We start from the raw sequence: 24,504 nt of genomic DNA, 5'->3' as shown, positions 1-24,504 counted from the left end.
AAATCCTTTTACTTGTCCACTTTGGTATTTGAAAGTTAAATGCTTCTTCTAAAATAGTCTAAAATTCACACTTAAATTTTTCTTATTGAATTTAGTGAGGCTTTACTATGAATATTTTCAAAACTGTAAACCAAAAACATATATAGGAACTTTTAAATAGGAAATTTTTTTTTAATTACAAATTTAAAGGTTTTCTTTTCTCTTTTTTGCTAGCCAGTCTCAGTTGGAGGGCTGATAGTAAACCTTGTTGGTATCTGTGCCTTTAGCCATGCCCATAACCATACCCATGGAGCTTCTCAAGGAAGCTGTCACTCATCTGATCACAGCCATTCACACCACGTGCATGGACACAGTGACCATGGGCACAGTCACAGCCACAGCCATGGATCTGCAGGCAGAGGCATGAATGCTAACATGAGGGGTGAGTCCTTGCCAAATACTGTCCTACCTTTCAAATGTGTTCTGAATAGACACTGTTTATTTGTATTAAGTAGCAGGCTCCTGGTACAATTTATTTTAAAAAACCAATCTGTATAGCTAAAAGGAGATCTGAAGTCATCTGTTACAGAAAATGCTCACAATTGTTCATAAATGTCCATTTTTTTAAATAAATTATAGTCCATTTCATAGTGACACTGTATGCCATTATGCACTTTCACTATAAAAGAACTAGGGAATTTTTATTGTACTGTAAAAAAAATATGGGGGAAGTATTTATCATCTATGTTGAGATATTTATTCAGCTTTTTTAATTTATTTTTTTTTTTGGCCGTGCCACATAGCTTGCAGGATCTTAGTTCCCCGACCAGGGATTGAACCTGCGCCCTCAGCAGCGAAAGCTCAATCCTAACTACTAGACCACCAGGGAATTCCCTATTCTGATATTTTAATGTAAATAATTTGGGTAATGTCAAAACTTGGCTCATGTATGATTTATAGGAAGCCTTCCCAGACAAACTACACCATCATAAAACCCACCACACTGTTAATAGTTGCCCACGTCCTTACTTTCACCACTGTGCCATGAATTCCTTGATGGAAGTGACCATGTTTAGTCACTTTGAAGTACCAGCCCCTAGCAGAGTGCCTGGTGAATAATAAGTACCTTGTAATATTTGTAGAATGAATAAAGGAACTAAATTAATGTGCTTTAATTTTTAATATTTTATGTATCTTACTTGCAGGTGTATTTCTACATGTTTTGGCAGACACACTTGGCAGTATTGGTGTGATCGTATCCACCCTTCTTATAGAGCAGTTTGGATGGTTCATTGCTGATCCTCTCTGTTCTCTTTTTATTGCTGTATTAATATTTCTCAGTGTTGTCCCACTGATTAAAGATGCCTGTCAGGTTCTACTTCTAAGACTGCCACCAGAATATGAAAAAGAACTACATATTGCCTTAGAAAAGGTACTGTGTATAATTTCTTTACTATTCTTCTTCTTTTTTAAATAGTATTTGAAATTAAATAAATTGACCTAAAAAGAAATGAAAATGACGGTCTTGTAGAAAAATGGACTGAGAATATAAACAGGCAATTCGTAGAAAAACCAAACACAAAATAGAATGTGTTTCAGTTTGTGGTTTGCCATTTAATACTAAAGTAATTAGGATCCACTGATGAACGGTGGCATCTTGTATATCTAAGGGATAGCATCTTAATCCCACTGGTTTCATAAATAAAATTAGTAAAGTTTTCTCATTTTCTCATAATTGGCAACTACTACATCCTACTAAAAAAAAAAAAAAACTTTTATTTCAAAAACAATATATGTCCATTACAGAAAGCTTCAATGTACAAAAAAAAAAAAATCACATATGGTTTCACCACCTGGAAATAAACACTTTTTAAGAGTTGTTTTTCTATAGGAAAATACTTTGAACATAAATATTCAAGTGGCCAAAATAATTTTTGCACTGCTTTGTAAATTTTTCCCCACTTAATTATGCCACGTTGATAAATACGCCAGTGCATTTTTAATGACAGTGTGACAATGTAGTGTTACATTGTGTGGATAGTCTATAATTTACTTAACCAGCCCACTGTTGTTGAACATGACAGATATCTTTTGAATGTGTTATCTCACATATAACAAATAATACTTGAATGTTTGTATCAGTATAAAGGAAACCACATAGTTCATTGAACGTATCCAATATTTAGAATAGGCGAAGCACACCTTACATAGGTGAAAATGGGTGTGCACCCATTGGGTGTAAAGGTGCCTGTGTAACCCTGTTCCAAACTTCCTTCCCTGACATCACTGCCAGGTCAAAATATTTTAGACACCTTTACTTGAAGTTAGTTTTCCCTCCTATTCCTTTCTCACTTCTGGGCTCTCCTTATTACTTTTTTTTTTTTTAATCAGCTTAATAATGGTTCCTGGGCCAGAAAGACTGCTTTGTGTTCAGCAAATTAGCCTTCAAGTCCCTTTATATCACCTCAAGTCCATTTATATCACCTCTCTTTTTATTTGACAGCTACAGAAAATTGAAGGATTAATATCCTACCGAGACCCACATTTTTGGCGTCATTCTGCCAGTGTTGTGGCAGGAACAATTCATATACAGGTGACATCTGATGTGCTGGAACAAAGGATAGTACAGCAGGTAATAATCCTAAGTTTTTAAAATAATTTCAGTTGAGGTAATTCATATGTAAAATTGCACACATTGTAAGTTATACAGGTCAATAGTCATTTTTTTTTTGGTTAAGCAATATCAGTCTTACAGCTGTCCAAGGATAAGTTATTTTTTCACGTCTAGGTTTGTTTTATATCCAAAAATGGTAAAAATAAAATCAAATTTTAATATGTGGAGGACAAGCTTAAGTTAATGTAAAAAAAATTCATTTGTAATCTGTCTTGGTTCCCAGTAAGTGGTCAAGAAATAAGCTATTATAAATATAGTTCTAAGTTAATAATAAATAATAATAGTAAAGTTAGCAGGGTATGTGTCATGGTTGGAGATAAGGATCAAAACAGTTTCTGTATCCCTATTCTAGACCTACCTAATTGGAAGCAATAGCTGTTTTCCTTTTCTACTTTGAATTTCAGGTCTGTGAGTTACTGGCCTTCTAAAAGATCCTGTGTAAAGTTTGACGAGCTAAATAATAAACATTACTTTAAGGACTTATCACCGACTATCTGTGGCTAGTGAAAAAAAATGTGATATACATTATTTAATCCATGTGCACTAAATACATTAATCTAAATGCTTTAAATGTGTGGATTTTTATAACAGGTTACAGGAATACTTAAAGATGCTGGAGTAAACAATTTAACAATTCAAGTGGAAAAAGAAGCATACTTTCAACATATGTCTGGCCTGAGTACTGGATTTCATGATGTTCTGGCTATGACAAAACAAATGGAGTCCATGAAATACTACAAAGATGGTACTTACATCATGTGAGATAACTTGGGAATTACCCCTGCGGTATGAGCAATGAAGATTAAATGACCGGGTATTTATAAACAGCCAGAAGGAAGAAAATTGCACATAATTGTACAGAAACATTTTGTCGTATTTGAAAAAAATTTTAAAGCTCTCTACAGTTGGATCAAGGACTCTTTCGTAAAGGAAATTTAAATACAGAATGAAGCATTAGTTGTGCAAGTAAAATAATTGTTTAAATTATGTGTAAAACAGGAGACTTAACATTTGAGTGAGCATGATGTGTCACAGCATCTTCAGGAATGAACAGATGATGATGGAATCTAGTGAGGACCACAATTACTGGTGTGTTTACTTTGTCAGAAAGCATCTCCATTGTAAATACTGTATCTACATGTTTATTACAAAGACCCAAATGAAAAGTTTTTAGTCAATTTTTTGCATAGCCCTAGGATAAAATAGGAATAAAAGTTCTATATTTATGGATTTTCTGTATATAAAACTGGTTTCTACTTATAACTTAAATCCATTAAGTAAAACCTGTATTGCCACTTTAAATGTAAACTAAATTATTTGGGAGAAACTTCAACCACTGATATGAGGTAGCAGTGAGAATAGCAAAGGATAACATGACAGTTTTTGATGTATTACAAAAGCCAACCACTCTGTAAAATAAATTTTTTTTACTTTTGGTAATATTTGCAAATGAATAATTACTTTATTAGGGTAAAGAACTTAGACTAAGCTGTGTCCATGTTATTCACTCACTTGTCTTCTTCCTCTAGGGTATTCTACGTCTTGTTATACACCTGGCATTCCAAGTTGCTCATTAAGCTGGTATCCAAGCAATACTAGGCTTTTCATCTTTTCATTTAGCTCCATGTGTTGTGGAACAGCCAGTGGAGAGAGTCATAAATAATTGTCAACTCAGAGTTGAATTTTCTGCCTATAGATGTAACTGTTTTTTTTATTTCTGGAAAATGTAGATATAGAAGAAATATCAAAAGAATTAGGTGGTTATTTTAAAGTTTAATAAGTAAATCTTGTTCATAAACCCTTGGGCACTATGAAATCAAAATACTTATAACTACTTTCTATAGTAATATCTAGTTTATATTTTTTCATTTCCAATTTAAACTGAATGTATAGTCTGAAAAGACTGTATGATACATAGATACATAATAATATATGCAGTTTTATGAACACCAAAGAATGTTGTCCAAAAGAAACTTTTGAATACCTATTTATAAGCATCTGAATATTTTCACTCTTATACTAGGAATTTTGATAAGTAGGATGAATTAATTTTAGTATGGGTACTATTTTCTTATCTATACCATAATGGCAAACATGTATTGTAAATCATATTTTTGTCTTACAAATTTTAATATGTGAGAGGTTTTAGAAATTTGTTATAAATTATTTTGATATTCCTTGTCTTCTCTTTACACATTTTCTGGTCCAGAATCTTTAATACATATTAAAATTTTTGAGTGGTGGGAAAATAATTGCATATTGATGTTTTAATGTAATTTTTATAGATTAAAAAAATTTTAAGCAGATAGGTACAATAAATATTACATCATTTTTTAAAATTGTCATTTTCCTTAGAAGGCATAAAAGTAGCAAGGAAATTAAACTAATGTGATGGACAGCTGTCAAGCTGAGAGAGAAGGCAGCACTGTGTGAAGGGTGAGGGAGTGCAGATGGAAAGTAGGGAAACTCCAGTATCGAGAACACCAGGGTACTGGTTCCAGCTCATAGAAAAACCACATGACTTTAGGCAAATCAGCCTCTCTGGGTATCTTTTTTTTTCAATTCTCATACATAAAATCAGAATACAGTCTGCTCAAGTTCACAGATATGGAGTAACTGGAAGCTACACACTGTTGGTAGGAATATGAAATGATGCAGCAATTTCTTGGAGAACTGTTTGGCAGTTTCTTTTAACGTTAAACATACATCCATCCTGTGACCCAGCAGTTCCATCCCTGCGTATTTACCCAAGAGAAATGGAAACATGTCTAAAAAAAGAGTGGTACAAAAAAAAAAAAGGGTGGCACAAAAAAAACAAGGGTGGTACAAGAAGGTACATGTTTATGAGAGCCAAAAACCAGACAGAATCCAAATGTTCCTCAGCAAGAGAATGGATAAGTAAATGATGGTGTATTTACGATGGACTACTCCTTAGTTTTTTTTTTTTTAATTACTGTTACAAACAACATAGGTGAACCTCTGTAAGTGAAAGAAGCTGGCCGCAAAAGAGGTCTCCTGTATGATTCCATGTATATGAAGTCCAAAAACAGAGAAGACTACAGTATAGTGATAGAGCATAGAAATTTTCAATAGAGCATTAATTTTCAATTGCTGTCATGACGAATTACCACAATCTTAGGACTTAACACAGACTTACTGTGTCATAGTTCTGTAGGTCAGAAGTCCAGTATGGGACTCACTGGGCTAAAATCAAGTTACCACCAGGCTGCATTTCTTTCTGGAGGCTCTCAGAATCCACTTCCTTGCTCATTCAAGTTGTTGGCTGAATTCAGTGCTGTGATTGTGACTGAGGTCCCTGTTTCTCTGTGGGTATTCCCAACTTCTAGAGACCACCTGCATTTTTTGCCTTGTAGCCCCCTTCGTCCATCCTCAGAGCCAACAAGAGTAGGTCATGTGCTTCTTACACTTCAGCTCTCTCCTGCCTCTTCTTCTGCTGTAGCATCTTTCTCTGATCCACTCTTCTGTCTTCCTCTTCTACTTTTAAGGACTCTTGTGGTTACATTGGGCCCACCCAACTAATCCAGGATAATCCCCTATCTCAGTCCCTTTTGCCATGTAACATTCACAGGTATGTTCATATTCCCAGGTTCTGGGCATTAGAACAGGACATCTTTCTGGGGGTCGTTATTTTGCCTGCCACATGGTTGCCTTGAGAAGACGGGGAGTTTGTTTTAAAAAAAAAAAAAAGGTAGGGAGATCTTTTTGGAGTGATGGACGTGCTCTATATCATAGTGGTAGTTACAATGGGTGTACACAGTTGTCAAAATCTTAATTATAATTTTGTTGTCACATTTCCTTATTCTAGTGTGTTTATAATTTGCTAGTAATTATACAAAGCTACGGTGTGGTAGGCACACAATCATGTCATCCATTTTTTCTCCTAGTACTCTGGTGTCATCACATAATAAGTTAGGTATAACTGATCTAGTTCAGTTACACAGTATAGTGGACTAGATTTTTTCAGATACATTGTTCCTCTTTGTGGCTATTTTCCACTTGAATTTAAAGGCCAAGGACAGTCCATAGATTTGTCAGTATTAACATTCACACAGTTATGGAAAGCCTGTTTAAGAAAATAATGCAATTCAGTAGTTTATTTATGGTTTTTTAAACATTGAATAAATCCACTCATACTCAACAAAATTCATTGAAGTTCTTTATAGCAAGACACTGCTTCTAGGCAGTAGGGATAAAATCACCAATAAAACAGTCCTGCCCTTAAAGGAGCTTATTTTCAAGTGCAGGAGACAGACGAATACATAAAAATGTCAAATTGTGATAAGCGCTACAAGGAAAAGCAAGAACTTATTGAACCCTTGCTATGTACCAGGTGGGCACTGTCCTAAGCAATCAACATGTATAATTATTCCCCATTTTACTGATGAGGAAACTGAGGAAGAAAGTTAACTTGCCCCCAGATCATACACCTAGTTAGTGGTAAAGCCAACTTTCCACACCAGGCATGCTGGTTTCACTCTTAGGAGGGATGCTAGAGATGGCCAAAGAGGATCTCTCTGGGGGAAGAAGAACCTGATTTGAGTAAGGAAGCAAACAATACCTAGTATCCTAGACCGCATCCTATTAATAGCCACTCACCTACCCTGAAAGAACATCAAATGCAAGGCATTTGAGGCAGGAGATGGTTAACATGATAGAAGAAAAGCAGAAAGGCCAGTGTGAGAGCAGCAAAATCAGGCAGATGGTGTAGTGAGGACATGAAAAGTCTGTGAAGGGCTTTGAATAAAGGACTGACTCGAGCTGTTGTGTTTGAACAGGATCAGGATAGGAGAGCCAGAGTGGAATCCGGGGAAGAGTTAGAAGGCTTTTGCCAAAGCCCAAATGAGAGAGGATGGGGTGGGCCTTGGGTGGACTAAGCAGCATGTTCATTGCCTCTTACTCATAAGCTTGCTGTTAAAGGTAAAAAAGTGGACACAAACTCTGTCTTCATTATGCTTATTACAGTAGGGAAGATAAGACATATGTAACTGTAATTCAAGATTTGGAGATTTGGTACCATAAGGGAGTGGCAAAGTTCAGAAAATGGAGAAGTTACTTTTAGTTGAAGGGAAGACGGTGAGGCTTCACAAAGGAGGTGGCATTTGATAGATCGAAGGGACCAGGGGGGTTGGAAACAGAAGGCAAGGGGATTCATTCCCACTGGAGTGAAGTGTGTAAACCCATTAGTAGTTCAGTTTTGCATAATCGTGGCTTTCAGGTGTGGATGTGGGGTCAGTAGGCCCATGATTAGAAAGGAAGGTTAGGAGCAGGGCACTGAGGATATTTGAATACCAGGTTACAAGTTAACCACAGACCTGTTAGGTAAGCATATGGGGGTTCATTGTCTAGCTGTGGAAAAAGCATCAGGCAAGTTACAGTGACTTACACTCTTCAAATGCCTTATTTCAGGTAGGGTTTTCTATTGTTGGTTGCCTTGATTTACGATATGAGCAGGATAGGAATGCCTAATAAGAAAGACTGCAAATTGATATAGAGGGCTGGACACGGGCTAGCCTAGGAATCAGACTCCCCCATAGCTGTGATCTAAGGGCCAGTTGCTAATTCTCTGACTTAAAATGATAGGGTTTGGGTCTAGTAAATATAAGGTGATTAAGTCCTTGCAGTTCTTTGCAATCTAGGCAATAGTCCTAAATTAATCTATGGGAACCATTTTTGTTCAAAGCAACAGATGCATTAAATGCCTAAAGGGTACAAAGCAGCGTGGATGATACATACAAAGAAGTCTGATTTTGTCTCTGCCCTCACAGGAAGGCAGTAGTTACTGAGCATATAAAAATACGTAGGACTTCCCTGGTGGCACACTGGTTAAGAATTCACCTGTCAATGTAGTGGACATGGGTTCGATCCCTTGTCCAGGAAAATCCCACATGCCGCGGAGCAACTAAGCCCATGAGCCACAACTACTGAGCCTGCTCTCTAGAGCCTGTGAGCCACAACTACTGAAGCCCACGTGCCTGGAGCCCATGTTCTGCAACAAGAGAAGCCACCACAATGAGAAGCCTGCGCATCACAATGAAGAGTAGCCCCCGCTCTCCTCAACTGTAGAAAGCTCCCAATGCAACCAATAAATAAATTTATTTTTAAAAAATTAAAAATATGTAGAAGCGTGAAAGACAAACACACAGAGAAGGGTAAGTGTAATATTGCTCTGAGTTCAGAGGAAGTAGAGAACTCTGACTCTTGGACGATTATAAAAACCTTTATGGAGGAGGCAACATACATTTTCAGTGATAAGGAAAAGTCAGTGCACTTCGCTATGATTTTAAAGTTTGACTTGTCCATATCTTGGCTACGTGAAAAATTAAATCTGCTCAAACTCTGAGCTTCAGGTTCGTCAGCTAGGAGCACCATGGCATTTTGGGGTGATCAGCAGGACCTTTCATCTACTCCCACTTCTGATCCCACCAAACAGCCAAGGCACAGTCATGTACAGTTTGGAGACAAAAGATCATACATCACAATGACATACTTTATAAAGTTCACCAAAGATACATGGTCCAGGTAAGCTGGTACAAAGTGAGCAGCAAGTCTCCATGACCCCCTGCAGAGCTGGGAAAGAACACTGTTCTTTTTTGAAGGTACAGTGCTAGCGTCAGAAGAAATGAACAAAATTGGTCTTTACAGTTGAGCAGACGCTCCTGTCTTTAAGAAGGTCTAGTTAATGTGTAATGCGCAGGCACACTGCACATTAGGGAGGGAGGAGACCCAAACAGACAGAGAGAGAGAATTTCATGTTTAAATTTTCTTGCCCTGCCTTAAAATGTAAATTTTATTTTATCACATTAAATAGAGCCTCAGTGATAAGATGTTTTTGCATGAGAGCCAATTCAAGAAAAATATAAACATATACAGACCACATTCTGAATATAACAAAAATGATTTTTCACTACATTCTCAAATACAAATTCTTTAACACCCTTACCTCTGTAAACCAGTTTCTGTGTTCTCCATGCCCACACACCCACTGTGGGGTAGGAGTAGGAGCAGAAGTATCTAGAAGCTTAAAATCTATGTGCTCTTATATGGGAAGTCCCTGGTGGTCCAGTGGTTAGGACTCTGCACTTCCACTGCAGGGGGCACAGGGTTCAATCCCTGGTTGGGGAACTAAGATCCCGCAAGCCACATGACATGGCCAAAAAACAAAACAAAACTATGTACTCTTAAATGTGCATAGGATATTCTTGCAGGATACCCAAGAACCTTTTAATATATTTTCCTTCGTGGAGGTAGACTGACTATTATGTAACCTCCTTGACTATTAAATATAGCATCTAAAACCTAAAACCAAAAAGAAAAAAATTTTTTTAAAAAAGGCAATACTCTCCCACTGCTATCAACACTTTAAGGGAGAATGGTAAAGGGTTAAGGTATATATTGGCTCTGCAAATGTGTACAGTCAATGCATACAAGTGAAGAAGTTATTTTATGGCATTTTTACGTATACTGTCTTCTTTTTCAACTCCTGTTTGTATCACCATTTTAGGGTGAATGTCCTTGATTTTCAGTCAATACAATCAACCACTCTGTCTTTAGACTTTATTTTTTTTTTCAGTTACACACGTGCATTATATTAAAAGGTCAAATAGTTCTTTAAAACTTACAACAAAATCATAACACCTGTCTCCCATTCCTGCTCTCTAAAAAGAATCATTTTCTATCCTTTTCACTGTGATTTGCTGTTTACAGTCATAATTCTCAATAATGTCCTTATGTTGCTGTTTTTTTTTGGTAGCTGTTTTACAGATTTAAACATTACCCACTAACTTCTAAAAATGGAAGATGAGGGTTTAGCTCTTTTATAACATCAGCACACATGCACACTCACACACAACCCCCCTCTTTCTCCCCACCATCCCAATATAATTGAACCCTAATTTGGGGTTAAATCAATATTCAGTGTTTTAATTACTTTATGACCATATGACTTACCAAAGTGCCCTAAGTAAATTAATTAATTAATTAATTAATTGGCTGCATTGGGTCTTCATTGCTGCACACAGTCTTTCTCTAGTTGCAGCAAGCAGGGGCTACTCTTCACTGCGGTGCACAGGCTTCTCATTGCACTGGCTTTTCGTTGCAGAGCAGAGGCTCTAAGCGCGTGGGCTTCGTAGTTGCAGCACACGGGCTCAGTAGTTGTGGCACACGGGCTTAGTTGCTCCTCAGCATGTGGAATCTTCCCAGACCAGGGCTCAAACCCGTGTCCCCTGCATTGGCGGCAGATTCTTAACCGCTGCACCACCAGGGAAGCCCCTCCAATTTTTCTTTTAACAACTAGTCTGTTCCAGATTTAACAGTGCCTTGCTTGATTTCATTTGCCTAGTTTTTCTGTACCTATCACTCATTAACCTCCAACTCCATCAGAAGTGTAAATCTCTTCTCAGTACATTCAAATACCTCAAGTAAGTTATCTTTGCTTGGAGATGTCCCACTTAGAACCCACCATCCTCATCATTCTATTCCAACCTGCACTGACTGCTCCTCAGGCCACCTGGCAGCCTAGGATCACTTAAAGTGTTGGGATTTCCCTTTGTCTTTCTCCTGTGTTGGAACTACTGTTTTTTTGATCCCATATCTTCCTCTCTTTTTTTGGCTGTGCTGTGCAGCATGTGGGAACTTAGCTCCCCAAGCAGGGATTGAACCAATGCCCACTGCAGCGGAAGTGCTGAGTCCTAACCACTGGACCGCCAAGGAATTCCCCATCCTCTTTTTTAATTTTCATCCTTGTTAGGAGACTACACACTCCAATAACTTTCTAAGAAAGGGTATGTGGGAGATAATTTTTAGAATCTGCAAAGCTAAAAATGCCTTTATTCTACCTCACGATCGTTTGTTTGATGGTTTGGCTGGGTACAGAATTACGGATTGAAAATCACTTTGCCACAGCCTCACGTCGCTTTCAACATTGCTGTTGAAAGTCTCATTCCATTCTGATTCTAGATCCTTTGTATGCTATCTGATTTTGTCTCCTTTTAGGGTCTTCCCCTTATTCTCAACATTATATGCTGCCACTGTGTGCCACGAGATGAGTCTTTGGTTCACTTATTGCGCAAGGAACTCAGACATGGATTTATGAAACTCATGTCCTTTAGTCCTGGGAAGATTTCTTGTATGATTTCTTTAATAATTTCCTCCTTGCATTTGCTTTTGTCTTTTTTTTCCTAGAACTCCTCTATTTGTTGTATGTCAGACCTTGTGGAATGATCCTCTGAATTTCTTACCTTTTCTATAGTTCATCTCTTTGTCTTTTTGCCCTTTTTTTTTTTTTTTTTTTTTTTATTGGCTGTATTTGGGTCTTTGTTACTGCGTGCAGGCTTTCTCTAGTTGTGGTGAGTGGGGGCTACTCTTTGTTGTGGTGCATGGGCTTCTCATTGCGGTGGCTTCTCTTGTTGTGGAACACGGGCTCTAGGTGCACAGGCTTCAGTAGTTGCAGCACGTGGGCTCAGTAGTTGTGGCACACGGGCTTTGTTGCTCCACAGCAAATGTTTATTTTTTAGATTTCTTCTCCTTGAATTGTCTGTCCATTTGGAGTTTCTTTTTATGTTTGTTTGTTAGGTATCTTTCAAGTTGGAGGATTTTCTCAAATGTCCAGCGCTCCTTCACTAGGTGTTAATAGTTAAGAATAAGAAATTAAAATCTTGATTAGAAGCTCTTTGTCAGTGTACAAGTATGTCAAATGGTGAGTGTCACTTTAAACATGACCCATCCATTTCATTGGTCACCCTTCCTAACCATCTGTATTTTTAAGACTTTTCTCTTGGGCTGGTGCATTTCTCAGAGAGACATGCTTTTATCTCACTTAAGAGGGTGTAAGTGCCTGCAGCTGCTTGCGTTTAGGAGACTGAGTGGAAGAGGGAACTAGAGGTTTCATCATTTGGGATGAAGAATTTCACTTCTTTCCCCCCTCAGTTTGCTTGGTGTCTGAAATCCAGAGTTCCATTACTTCAGCCTCTCCAGAACATAAACCTCTAATCATCTGCCAGGACCAAGAAGATGCTGCACTCTTGCTACACTCCTAAGTGTAGGAGGGAATCAACCAATCCTGTTTTCAGGTCTACCTACACCACCAGTTTCATAGACTCCTGGTGCCTCCAATTCCCAAGACCGCTGGAGTCTACGGCATGAATCAGTTCGCTTCTTTACTTTCCATTGCCAGCTTAGATTCCAACTTTCTTGGTCTGGTACTTCCATTAACATTCTTCAATGTGTTTCCTGCTTCAAAATGGTGTCATTGTCTCCTCACCCATCTTTGAAAGTTTATGCATTAAAAAAAAGAAAAAAGAAAAGAAAGAAAGAAAGAAGAATGAAAAACCAAAAAGGAAAACAAAAAAAAAACCTTTACTGCCTTCAGGAAGAAACAAAGATAAATATGTATATTCAATCTCCCAAGTTAAACCACTACTCCCTCTGAGAAACACTACCTTCTCTTTCCTGAGATACCACTATTTGGTCTCCTACCTCTTTGGTGTTGTCCAATTTTCCTAACTTCCTAATGGACAGGGCTTCTCCCTCACTGTTCCATCTTTAAAACAGAGGGCCCTGGGGCTTGCTCCTGGGCATCTACTCTTCTTTACATTCCTTCTCTAGATGACCTCATCTGCATCAGATTTTAAATGCTATCTCAGCAAAGGAGGTTTTAGCTCCCACCCTGATCTCTGCCTAGTAGACCTCTCCTCTTGTATATTTCTAGGCATTCCAAATGTCCTGCCACTCCCTAAAAGCTGCTCATCTGTTAGTATTCTCTGTTTCATTTACTCAAGTCAAAGCCTAAAAGTCATCCTTGACCCCCTTTCTCTCACTCCAAGCATGTAAACTATCAAGATCCAGCAAGCCTACCTCAAAAACATATCCAAAATCTATCCCTTTCTGTCGAGCACTACTAGTACCATCCTACACTAGCCTCTTAATGGTTCCTGTGCTTGTCTTCTCCTGCTTCCCGCTCTGCCTCCTCCCCACCTACACATAGTCTCTCCACAGTGACTACAGTAATCTTTTAAAAAGATAGATTATGCCACACCTTGGCTTAAAACCCTCCAAAGCCTTCCACTGCACTTATCATAGCTTGGTTTACAAGGCCTTGTGTAATTTTACCCCTTCCAATTGCTTTAATCTCATCTCTACTCCCCTCTTCCCCCCATGCTCTAGCCACACAGGATTTTCTGAATATTACAAGCTCATTCCTCTTACAAAAATTAATAAACAGAAACCTCAATTAAAATAGAATGAGAGGTCAGAAGGGGAGCTTTCGTGCCCTGTGACTTACAGCAGAGCCCAACAGAAAGAAGAGAGACTTCCTCTTCTTACCTGGCAAGAGCTCAGCTAATAAAAAGCCACTATACTTCAAATTCTCAGTTCCTCCAATGGACTCTGTTTACTGTAGCCCTCCCAAGAGCCTTGTCCCCTTGTCTGTAAGAGTCCTCTCCTTGTGGCATAGGACTTGCATGGCTTGCCATAGTTGCAGATCCCAAATTGCAATTCTTTGATGATCCTGAATAAACCCATATTTGCTGGAGAAATAACTGGCCGTCTATTCCTTTTAGGTCAACACTATCATTGGGTTTTCACAGACTATTTCCTCTATCTAGAATGTTTTCCTTCTTGTCATTTAAACTTCAGCTTAAATGTCAACTTCTCAGACTGCCCCTGACCACCAAGTCTAAGCCAGCTACCAAATCACTCTGTTGGCATCACTTTGTTTTTATTCTCTGTCTAGCACTTAGTACTATCTGATTTTTTCCCCACTTAGTTACTTATTTAGTCTCTCTCCTATTAGAATATACGCTTAATGAGAGCAGGGATCTCATCTGTTTTGTTCAGAGCTGTATTCCTAGCACCTAGAACATTGCCTGGCATGTAGTTGGTACTACTAACCAGGCCAGAGGAGAGAACATTGAGTAGTTCACTGAGGAGCAAAGTCAAGTTTTTAAGTCTTATTAAGAAAGGAGGGACTTCCGTCGTGGTGCAGTGGTTAAGAATCCACTTGCCAGTGCAGGGGACACAAGTTTGATCCCTGGTTGGGAAAGATTCCACATGCCATGGAGCAACTAATAAGCCCATGTGCCACAATTACTGAGCCTGTGCTCTAGAGCCAGTGAGCCACAACTACTGAGCCCGCGTGCTGCAACTACTTAAGCCTGCATGCCTAGAGTCCATGCTCTGCAACAAGAGAAGCCACTGCAGTGAGGCCCACGCACTTCAACGAAGAGTAGACCCCGCTCACCACAGCTAGAGAAAGCCTGCGCGCAGCAACAAAGACCCAACATAGCCAAAACCCCCGCCCCCCAAAAAAACCAAGAGATGATCCACGAAACTTCTGTTAATTAAGCATCAAAAGTTAACATTCTGAATAGAAATGAGTCATAGGTATTATGCAGTTGGCAAGATTATTCAAGCTTGGCACTCCCAGACTATTGACATCTGGGGCTGGATAATTCTGTGTGTGTGTGTGTGTGTGTGTGTGTGTGTGTGTGTTTGGGGGGTGGGGTGAGGGCTGTCTTGTACACTGTAGGATGTTTAGAAACATCTGTGGTCTGTACCCACTAGATAGCAGTAGCACCTTCCCAGTTGTCACATCCAGAAAAGCCAAATGCACCCCTCCCCACCCCCCGCCCCCCACCCTTGGGATAAAATGTCCCCCAGTTGAGAACTACTGTGTTAGAAGACGTTCCACTGAGCAATGGTCAGGAAGGGGTCTTCACTTAGGTTTGCTAAAGGCCTGGCATCCTGGAGTCATTCAAAGTGTATGGTTTAAAAATAAAAAAGTGTATGGTTTTTTATCAGCTAATTAGAGAGAACCCATAGCACTGGGACAACAGTGTCAACAGTTCCTAAGCAACTGCTGCTGTAAGGGGAGGTGAAATCTAGGGGGAAATCTGATGAAAAGTACATTCTTAGAGTGTCTTCCCACAAGCACTTTATTCGTTGTAAGAAACAAGCAACTAAATGTACAGTGGAGAAAGCAGCTTAACTAAGTGTTCAAAATTAATCTCACTTATGGGGAACAGGTGAACACCATGTGTCTGCAGAGTTGATCCCCTGAGAAGAATATGATGTCACCTACGTGGCATAACAGCCAAGAATGCATAACCTCAATGTAAATCACAAGAAACAATTAGACAAACATGAAAATAACGTTCTATTTCCTAAAAAGTGGCAGGAAGTACTGTATCTTCAAAACCATCAACGTTATAAAAGACAAAGAAAAGCTGCAGGCACTGTTCCACATTAAAGGAGGCCACATGCAACATGGACCCCAGCTACATCCGGTACTGGAGAAAAGAAAATGCTAGAAAGGACATTACTAAGTCAACTGAAAACTGGAATACAAACTAGGATGGATACAATGTTGCAATAAAGTAAATTCATGAAGTTGATAACTTTGTTGTGATTATGTTGAGAATATCCCTTTTTCTTAGGAAACACGCACTGAAGAATTGAGGGATAAAGGGCTATGATAGTGTAACTTACCCTCAGATGTTTCAAAAAAAAAATGTTTACATACAGTTAAACACAGATGAGTAGATCTATATATAAGAAAGAGACTAATGATAAAGCAAATGGGGTAAAAGATTAAGGATGTTTGAATCTGGGTAAAGGGCATGTGTGTATTCCCTGTAATATTTTTGTTTGCAACTTTTCTAAGTCTGAAATTATTTTCAAATTAAAAGGTAAAACAAAAAGATTGGCTTTGGGAAACAATTTGATTGAAGTAATCTGGCAGGTTAAGAGGCTGGCAATATTCTTAGGAGACAATGAGTGTTGTGGAAACACCATGGATCTAAAGAACTCTAAGTTTAGTCCCGTGTTGCTAATTTGTGATCCTGAGAAAGTCACCCAAAGCCTCTCTGAGCTTCAGTTCCTCCACCCCTGAGCGCTGCTGGAATGATCAAATGAAAGTAATGTACATATAAAAGCCTTTCCTGCTACATGCCACTGTAGAAGAGGAAAGCGTGTTTAACAATAAGCAGGACTAAAGCCGTAACTTCCTCTCACATCAACCCTGCGGCCCCACGATCTCTCCTCCAAGGCCTCTTGGCTAACTGCGGCGGCGCACAGGTTCACCTCTCCAGGTGGGCGGCGAAGACACCGCTCCTCTCCCCAGGTGCCACCAGCAGCTGCCCGAGGGCGCAGGCGCCGAGCCAGGCCACGTGACGGTCTGGCCCCGCCCCTGCCCGAAAGTCTTCGCGGGATCGCCCTGGAAACGCATTTTCGGAGGAACCGGCCGCCGCCAATGGGAAGCGAGCGAGTGCCGCAAACAGGCCAATAAGGAGGGAGCGGCGCGGGGTTTAAACCTGAGGCGGGGCCCGGTTCCTCCCGGCGTGCTGCGGAGGAACGGCTGTTGGCCTGCGTTGCGTTCAAGGTCCCCGGCTGGTCGGGGCATCCAGTGCTCTGCTTCTCCCCGCTGAGCCGCTGCCTGGTGCAGAGGAAGCCATGGCGCTCCGGATCACCAGGGTGAGCTGCTGCGGACGGTGAACAGACGCGGCTCTGCGGGCTCGCTGCGTCTCCTCTCCCTATCTCGCCTGCAGGAGTTTCCCCGGCAGGAGTGGACCCGGACAGAGATTTGGGGGGGGGGGGAGAGTGGGGAGGGTGGCGGTCGGTGGGCCCCTAAAATGGTGGGAGAGTCTGGGGGGCGAACGGACAGAAAAAGGAAGGTGAGAAAGAGAAGTGGATGGGGCTTGGATAAAGGCTGGTGGGGGGGGGGGGCGCAGATGGAGGGTAAACGCGAAACCTTTCGTAAAAGGTGATGGAGAACCCCTGAGCGAGCTCCCACCAAGTGCGTAACCCCCTACCCAGAGGGAAGGTGCCTGCAATTGAAGGCTTTTTCGATTTCCTTTCAAATGTAAATGGATGGTATTTTAGGTCCGGCGGGGACTGAGCAGGCAATAGGTGGAAAAAGAGATTCGGGAAGCATCTGGTTTGTTAAAACCTTAGCGTAGACCCTGGAACCCCGGTTTCCTCTGGGAACCCATTTGCAGTCGGCTTTCCTCCTGAGAGCCTCTGTTTTGCCCCCACTTTAACTCTTGACTTACTCCAACTTGGCTGAGCCGGCTCTCAGAGTGGTCTTGCTTCTTACAGAACACGAAAGTTAATGCGGAAAATAAGGCGAAGATCAGCATGGCAGGCGCAAAGCGCGTGCCTGTGGCCCCAGTTGCAGCTTCTAAGCCCGGGCTGAGGCCAAGAACAGCTCTCGGAGACATTGGTAACAAAGTCAGTGAACAGCCACAGGCCAAATTGCCCCTGAAAAAGGTAACTGTCTTCCTGATTCAACTGCTTTGTTAAGAGTCTGCCTTCCAACTGTGCCCGGTGATGAAGAAACATCCCGTTCTCTCCTTTTCATCCACAGGAAGCAAAAACTTCAGCTGCTGGAAAAGTTATTGCTAAGAAACTACCAAAACCTCTGGAAAAGGCTCCTGTACCTGTGCCAGAGCCCCAGCCAGAGCCGGGCCTGGAGCCGGAGCCAGCGGCAGAACCTGAGTCTGTTAAAGAAGAGAAACTTTCTCCTGAGCCTATTTTGGTAAACTTAACTGTACTATTTTAGAGCCTGTTGATTGTTTCTTTCCCTTCATTTTACTAAAGCATGGTATAGCATTTGAATAAATAGGAAGAGTAGCAACTTGTATAGAGTGCTTAGCAGGAGGTAGGCTCTGCTAAGCACTTTACATGCATGAGCTCACATAATCTTATACTCTTAGCCCTGGTATTGTTACCTCTACTTTTTAGCTAATGGCATAGAAAAGTATTAAGTATCAGTGGCACATAATTGGATTCAAACCCAGGCTATCTGGCTTCAGAATCTATGCTTTTAATTGCTTTGTTATACTACCCCTCCTTTGTTTACGGTATTGTGTAGTAGCTTGCCTGGGTTAAAGATTTTGCTGTCTTTGGGTACAAGCTATCCTGGCCAGAATTTATTGACTGAAACACAGATTGTTCTCTTGAGTCTTTTTTTTTTTTTTAACTCCATAATGTGGTCACCAAATAATTAATAAGCTTATAACATCAGAATTTATATAAAGATATAAAGCAGAAAATGGAGCTCTTCAAAGTAGGTAAGAAGATGAGGTAACAGCCTCAAAACCAAGGACATTTTATTAATATCATATGTAAATGTGAAGGAAAAATACACCATCTAGAAGAGGCTACTTTCCTGAAATTGCAATGAACTGCATTTTTTAAAATATTTATTTATTTTGGCTGCACTGGGTCCTAGTTGCGGCATGCTGGATCTTTTAGTTGTGACATGCAAAATCCTAGTTGCGGCATGCATGTGGGATCTAATTCCCTGACCAGGGATTAAACCCAGGCTCCCTGCATTGAAAGAGCTGAGTCTCACCCACTGGACCACCAGGGAAGTCCCTGAACTGCATTCTTAAGTTCTAATTTTTAAAACTTTGTTAAAGCTGGTTGGGAAAATGATCAGTTAAAGTCATTCGGCCTAGTTCTCTGTATCTAAGAGAAGGGGATGTGAGGCTGTGGCTTTAATATTGACCTTCTGGACATCGCACAGAAACCTGTTGTATGCACAGTCTTTAACTGGCCATACCACCTAAGCTTTCTGTCAAAGTCCCATACGATGCTTGCCTTCTTTTTCCCACCATCTTTCTTTTAACTGATACCCTTTTCATCCTTCAAAACATCTCAAGCATCAACACCTAAAGCTTGCCGTAACTTTCCCAACCCCACCCTAACTTCCCCCACCTCCACTTCTGTTCCTAGAACCAATCTCTTTACTTCATTTACTTATTCCTTCTAAATTCAAAGCCCCTTGAGGACACCAGAAAGCCAGTGCCTAACATAGAGCTTGACTTGAAGAAAGTGCTCAGTAAATGTTTGCACAGCAGGGTAACGAGCTTGAAGAAAATGGTTCATGATAAAGTCAGTTAATCCTTAGTATTAAAATAAAGACTATTAAGACCAACTTGTCATTCACCTGGATTAACCTTACTTGACGTTGCTAAACAAATGCATTACTTACGTCAGTTTCCTTTGGAGGAAAGTATAGATATGAACTTGCTTCCTCTCTGTTTTACCTGTTAACATTCTGCTGACTCTAAATTGGTTCAGTGTAAGTTGGCATTTCACTTTTCACTTTTACTCGCTTCCTGAAGACAAATTGAGTACATTTGAAAAGATAAGTGAATTTTATGTCTATTCAACAGATAGTCTCTTGAGCTGGTACCAATAATATGACCTTCATTCCCAGATCGTATGCTTCTCTTTGCTATTATTTCAAAAAGTCTCTCTGTTTCAAGGTTGATACTCCCTCTCCAAGTCCCATGGAAACATCTGGCTGTGCCCCTGCAGAAGAATATCTGTGTCAGGCTTTCTCTGATGTAATTCTTGCAGTGAATGATGTGGATGCAGAAGACGGAGCGGATCCAAACCTTTGTAGTGAATATGTAAAAGATATCTATGCTTATCTGAGACAACTTGAGGTCAGTAGCATTAAAATTCTGTTTTTTCTAAACTGCATCTAGCTTTATTAAAGAGATTTTCCATTAACAGTTTACAACAATTTAAGCTGGATATGAGCAGCATTTCTTAACAGTAGGTTCCACTTTGAAATTCTTTGTGGAATACCCCAAATAAAAAGGCACAAAAAGAAGCCAATGAAGCCTTTTTGGGGCTGGGGGCGCTCATGGGGTGAGCGCACTGTGCGGCTTATGGGATCTTAGTTCCCTGTCCAGGAATTGAACCTGGGCTTGGCAGTGAAAATCCTAATCACTGGACTGCCAGGGAATTTCCAATGGTGTCTTTATTTGGCATTTTGAACAGGGAAAATTCAAAGCAAGAGTGGATACTACCATGGCTTTTCTTAAAAGAAAGTCCACAGATTGAAAGATATTTTTTATCCATCACAGTTAGGAGTGAGTCCCAAATTTTGAGTTTAAGGAGGGTAAGAGGCAGAAGGTACATGGTAATGGAGAAGATGCTGAAAAACTATAGCCAAAACATGGCACTAAGGGTCAGTGTGGCTTATGAGCCTAATATTAGGGAAATCGTTCTTTGTGGTGTCCAGGAGGAGTATAATTAAAAACTAAATGTTTTGGTTTTCTTCTATTTCATCCCATTTCTGATGGGATTAAACTATGACACCGTTTCTATTAGGGTCCTTTGCCCTTTCTCTGCAAGCAAGGAGGCATTCTGTATGTGAACAGCATAAGCTCTACAGCTACCAAATGTACGAAGCTGCTTGTTTATAATGCATTCTATTCTAGTGGCATCATTAACATCTTCAGGCTCTTGCCTGCTTCTTTTGGGCATCTCTCTTTTCTAGAGGATTGTCCTGTAACATTTCCTTGCCAGGACCAGCCTCCTGCTCTGGATTTCTTCTCCCCTGTCTTTAAAGTTTGTGTTCTAACTTTGGAGGGGAGTGGGTTTAGCAGATGTGTGTGCTGGATTTTGATGGTTGATTTTTCTTCCCTGTGGTGTTTTGGGGGTTTAAACCCTGGAGCAGGAGTGGTAGCATATTGGTTCCAGCTGATCTGGGAGCTGCTGCTATTTTCTCTACTTCATAAAGCTCAGGTTCTGGGTTTAGAGTCTTAAGTGAAAAGATCTGAGGTGATAGTATGGTATCTTTATTTGGGAAGAAGTGGGGACAGGGTGTGGGCCAGTAGTAGTGGTGAGCTGGACATAGTAAGATTTGCCAATATGAAAATCTGTCACACTGTCCTATTCAATGTTTGCTTTCTTTGTTTCTCAGTGATAGAGCTATTTACAATGGCCAAATGAATAATAGAGTTAAGAACGGTTAGAGATTCTAAGTGTTCCAGAGCTATTCTGAGGTGGCTGATTATTTCTGGTCAGAAATGTCACGTGGAGTCTTGCTTCTTAGGATAATCAGTATTTCTTTTGCAGGAAGAGCAAGCAGTCAGACCAAAATACCTACTGGGTCGTGAAGTCACTGGAAACATGAGAGCCATCCTAATTGACTGGCTTGTGCAGGTTCAAATGAAATTCAGGTTACTGCAGGAGACCATGTACATGACTGTTTCCATTATTGATCGGTTCATGCAGGTGAGCGTAATTCAGCAACTGCAGGTTCTCCCTTCTAGGGTCCTAGCTGAGTCATAAGAAACAGACTTTTTCAGCTAAAAATCTGTCTTGAGTCATGAAGTGTCATTAATTGAGATTTTGTTGTGGGAGTGTGTCTTTCCGACCTCTCCTTTTCAGTTCTGTGCCTTGTTTTTCAAATACCTATTACTTATTCATCCTCTGGAAATTCCCGTTGCAGGATAATTGTGTGCCCAAGAAGATGCTGCAGCTGGTTGGTGTCACAGCCATGTTTATTGCAAGCAAATATGAGGAAATGTATCCTCCAGAAATTGGTGACTTTGCCTTTGTGACTGACAACACTTACACTAAGTACCAAATCAGACAGATGGAAATGAAGATTCTAAGAGCTTTAAATTTTAGTCTGGGTCGCCCTCTACCCCTGCATTTCCTTCGGAGAGCATCTAAGATTGGAGAGGTACAGATTTTTTGAAACCTTTGGTATGGTACATTAGGTAGGTCCAATGAGATCTAATTCAAGTGCCTTGTATTTATAACTAACTACATGAGGAAGGGATAAAGAGGGTCTTTATTTCCAATCAGGGTGTATGTTAATATTATTAAAGTCTTTCGTGGCCAATTGCATTTGAGAGTTTATAGGCAAACATTTGTGGTTGCACTTATGGGCATACCACTTACTGCCAAAGCAGAATTCTCTGACAGAACATGTTGGTTTTATTCCAGGTTGATGTTGAGCTACATACCTTGGCCAAATATCTGATGGAACTAACTATGTTGGACTACGATATGGTGCACTTTCCTCCTTCTCAGATTGCAGCGGGAGCTTTTTGCTTAGCACTGAAAATTCTTGATAATGGTGAATGGGTAAGCTCTGTCCCACAAACTGAGGTTACCCTGAGCTTTTTAATTAGAGTATTTATTGCATACAGAACTGTTGTCATTAAAAGACAATTCAGATGGTTCCTAAATATGGCATCTACTGAGGGAATGATTTAAAATATCTTGTTTGTGATATCTTCAATAGAATGCTTCCATTTCATTGCCTAATCTCATCTTTCTTACCCCTTTGAGAAGGGCAGAGCAGCTGCTACTCTTTACAGATGGAGAGGCTCAAGCAGGTCAAATGACATACTATAAGTTCATTCATATTCGTTGGTTCACCAAGTATTTCTCCTATATGCCATGGGATAACTCTAGGCCCTAGAAATAGAATTATGAATGAGAAAGTCAGCTCCAGAGAACTTGGAGTCTAGCTTTGGGGTGGACAAGTCAGCAATTACAAAAGTGTAATTAGGTTTGAGCACAGGATCCTAGAAAAGCCATGAAAGAAGGGTACTTGGGTAAGAAGGGGTCTTAAGCTTGTCTTAAATTTTGATTGTAATCAGTCATACAATATCTACTTCCCTACCCTACTTTTGAATTAACATCTAGAAATTTTATGAAAGACATTGGTGATGAGCATTTTCAACATTAACTTTTGTTGTCTTAGACACTAACTCTACAGCATTACCTGTCATACACTGAAGAATCCCTTCTTGTTGTTATGCAACACCTGGCTAAGAATATAGTTGTGGTGAATCGTGGGCTTACAAAGCACATGGTGAGTCAATCAGTGGTACTTTAGGGTGTCGGGAAAAGTGAAAATCATTAAGCGTTTATGTCTGTAAATTCATAGCTTGCTTTTAAGGAGTTGGTTTTTAAGTGAACATCTGTACCATTGGTTCTTATGATGTTTTCCTCTTTTCCTTCATTGATTACTGTGCTTTTCTCTTCCAGACTGTCAAGAACAAGTATGCCACGTCTAAGCATGCTAAGATCAGCACTCTAGCACAGCTGAATTCTGCACTAGTTCAAGATTTAGCCAAGGCTGTCGCAAAGGTGTAACTTGTGAACTTTGGAATACTATGATATCTGCAAATAAAATTGGCACCATGTGCCATCTGTACATATTATATGTTACATTTATTTACTTTTAATAAAGTTGTAGTCCTTTTTACTTATACCTTAACTCATTTGAATGTGGCTACTTCCCACTTGAAGATAAAAGTTGTTTTAAAGGTATGGTGGGGAATATTTTTTAAAAATAGCTTTCAGTTACCTGGGGACCCAACTAATATATACAATTGGTTCTTGTTTTATGTACCTGGCTTTACTGAAGATGAATTACTAAGCTCTTGAAGGCATTTAAAACCCTTACTTTATATGTCATACTGTATGCAAGCCCAGTCATCTTAAGAGAATCTGCTGCCTAGTTCTACATAAGGAAAAGTACCACCTCATTCCTAGTCCCCCGATTTCTGTTTCCTCTGGTGGTTGCTGCCGTAACTCTAAGTAATCTACTTGTACCACTGTCTTAAATTATCAACTCTAACTGGTATCAACTTTTTAACTTGGAAAAATAAGAATTTTAATTTATATTCAAAACCTAGTTTACTTTTTGTTTATTGGTTAAGAAAATAAATCCTTAAAACAAATAAAAAAAATCTAAAAAAAGTTTATTTCCCTCACCCCCTTTTACTCCTACATCTCAATCCCATCCACCTGAAGGATATCAGGAGTTTGCTTTATAAATTTATTTATTGGCTGTGTTAGGTCTTAATTGCTGCGTGGGCTGTCTCTAGTTGCAGAGAGCAGTGGCTTCTTGCAGAGCCACAGGCTGTAGGTGCGCGGGCTTCACTAGTTGTGGTGCACACTTAGTTGTTCCATAGTCCATAGTATGGATATACCATTCCGTTGTTTACGTTCAGATTGCTTTTTTTCTTTGCTCCTACAGACAATGCTGTTATGTCATTATAGCCCAT

The 24,504-nt window shown here is 40.0% G+C and overlaps 2 protein-coding genes across 4 annotated transcripts in view; both read left to right on the top strand.

Annotated features, from left to right (window-relative positions):
* Positions 1 to 3,884, top strand: part of SLC30A5 (solute carrier family 30 member 5) — a 28,801-nt gene extending 24,917 nt beyond the window's left edge. For 2 of the 3 annotated variants that reach the window (XM_057741955.1, XM_057741936.1), the window contains 4 exons: positions 214 to 421; positions 1,185 to 1,411; positions 2,483 to 2,611; positions 3,245 to 3,884. In XM_057741955.1, the coding sequence (XP_057597938.1) occupies positions 214 to 421; positions 1,185 to 1,411; positions 2,483 to 2,611; positions 3,245 to 3,415 (735 nt within the window). In that variant the 3' untranslated portion in view covers positions 3,416 to 3,884. The remainder of the gene's footprint in view (positions 1 to 213; positions 422 to 1,184; positions 1,412 to 2,482; positions 2,612 to 3,244) is intronic. The other variant, XM_057741946.1, reaches the window with a different exon arrangement.
* A 13,010-nt stretch (positions 3,885 to 16,894) lies between these two features.
* Positions 16,895 to 24,177, top strand: CCNB1 (cyclin B1). The gene is made up of 9 exons (XM_057741920.1): positions 16,895 to 17,140; positions 17,765 to 17,935; positions 18,033 to 18,203; positions 19,942 to 20,124; positions 21,548 to 21,706; positions 21,924 to 22,160; positions 22,427 to 22,567; positions 23,193 to 23,303; positions 23,480 to 24,177. The coding sequence occupies exons 1-9, from the start codon at positions 17,120 to 17,122 to the stop codon at positions 23,585 to 23,587; spliced, it is 1,302 nt and encodes a 433-aa protein (XP_057597903.1). The 5' UTR covers positions 16,895 to 17,119; the 3' UTR covers positions 23,588 to 24,177.
* The last annotated feature ends 327 nt before the right edge of the window (positions 24,178 to 24,504 follow it).

The sequence above is a fragment of the Hippopotamus amphibius genome, chromosome 1, assembly GCF_030028045.1.
Source record: "Hippopotamus amphibius kiboko isolate mHipAmp2 chromosome 1, mHipAmp2.hap2, whole genome shotgun sequence".
Classification (NCBI taxonomy): Eukaryota; Metazoa; Chordata; class Mammalia; order Artiodactyla; family Hippopotamidae; genus Hippopotamus; species Hippopotamus amphibius.
Note: the sequence above shows the minus strand (reverse complement) of the source record. Positions and strands in the feature narration are given on the sequence as shown.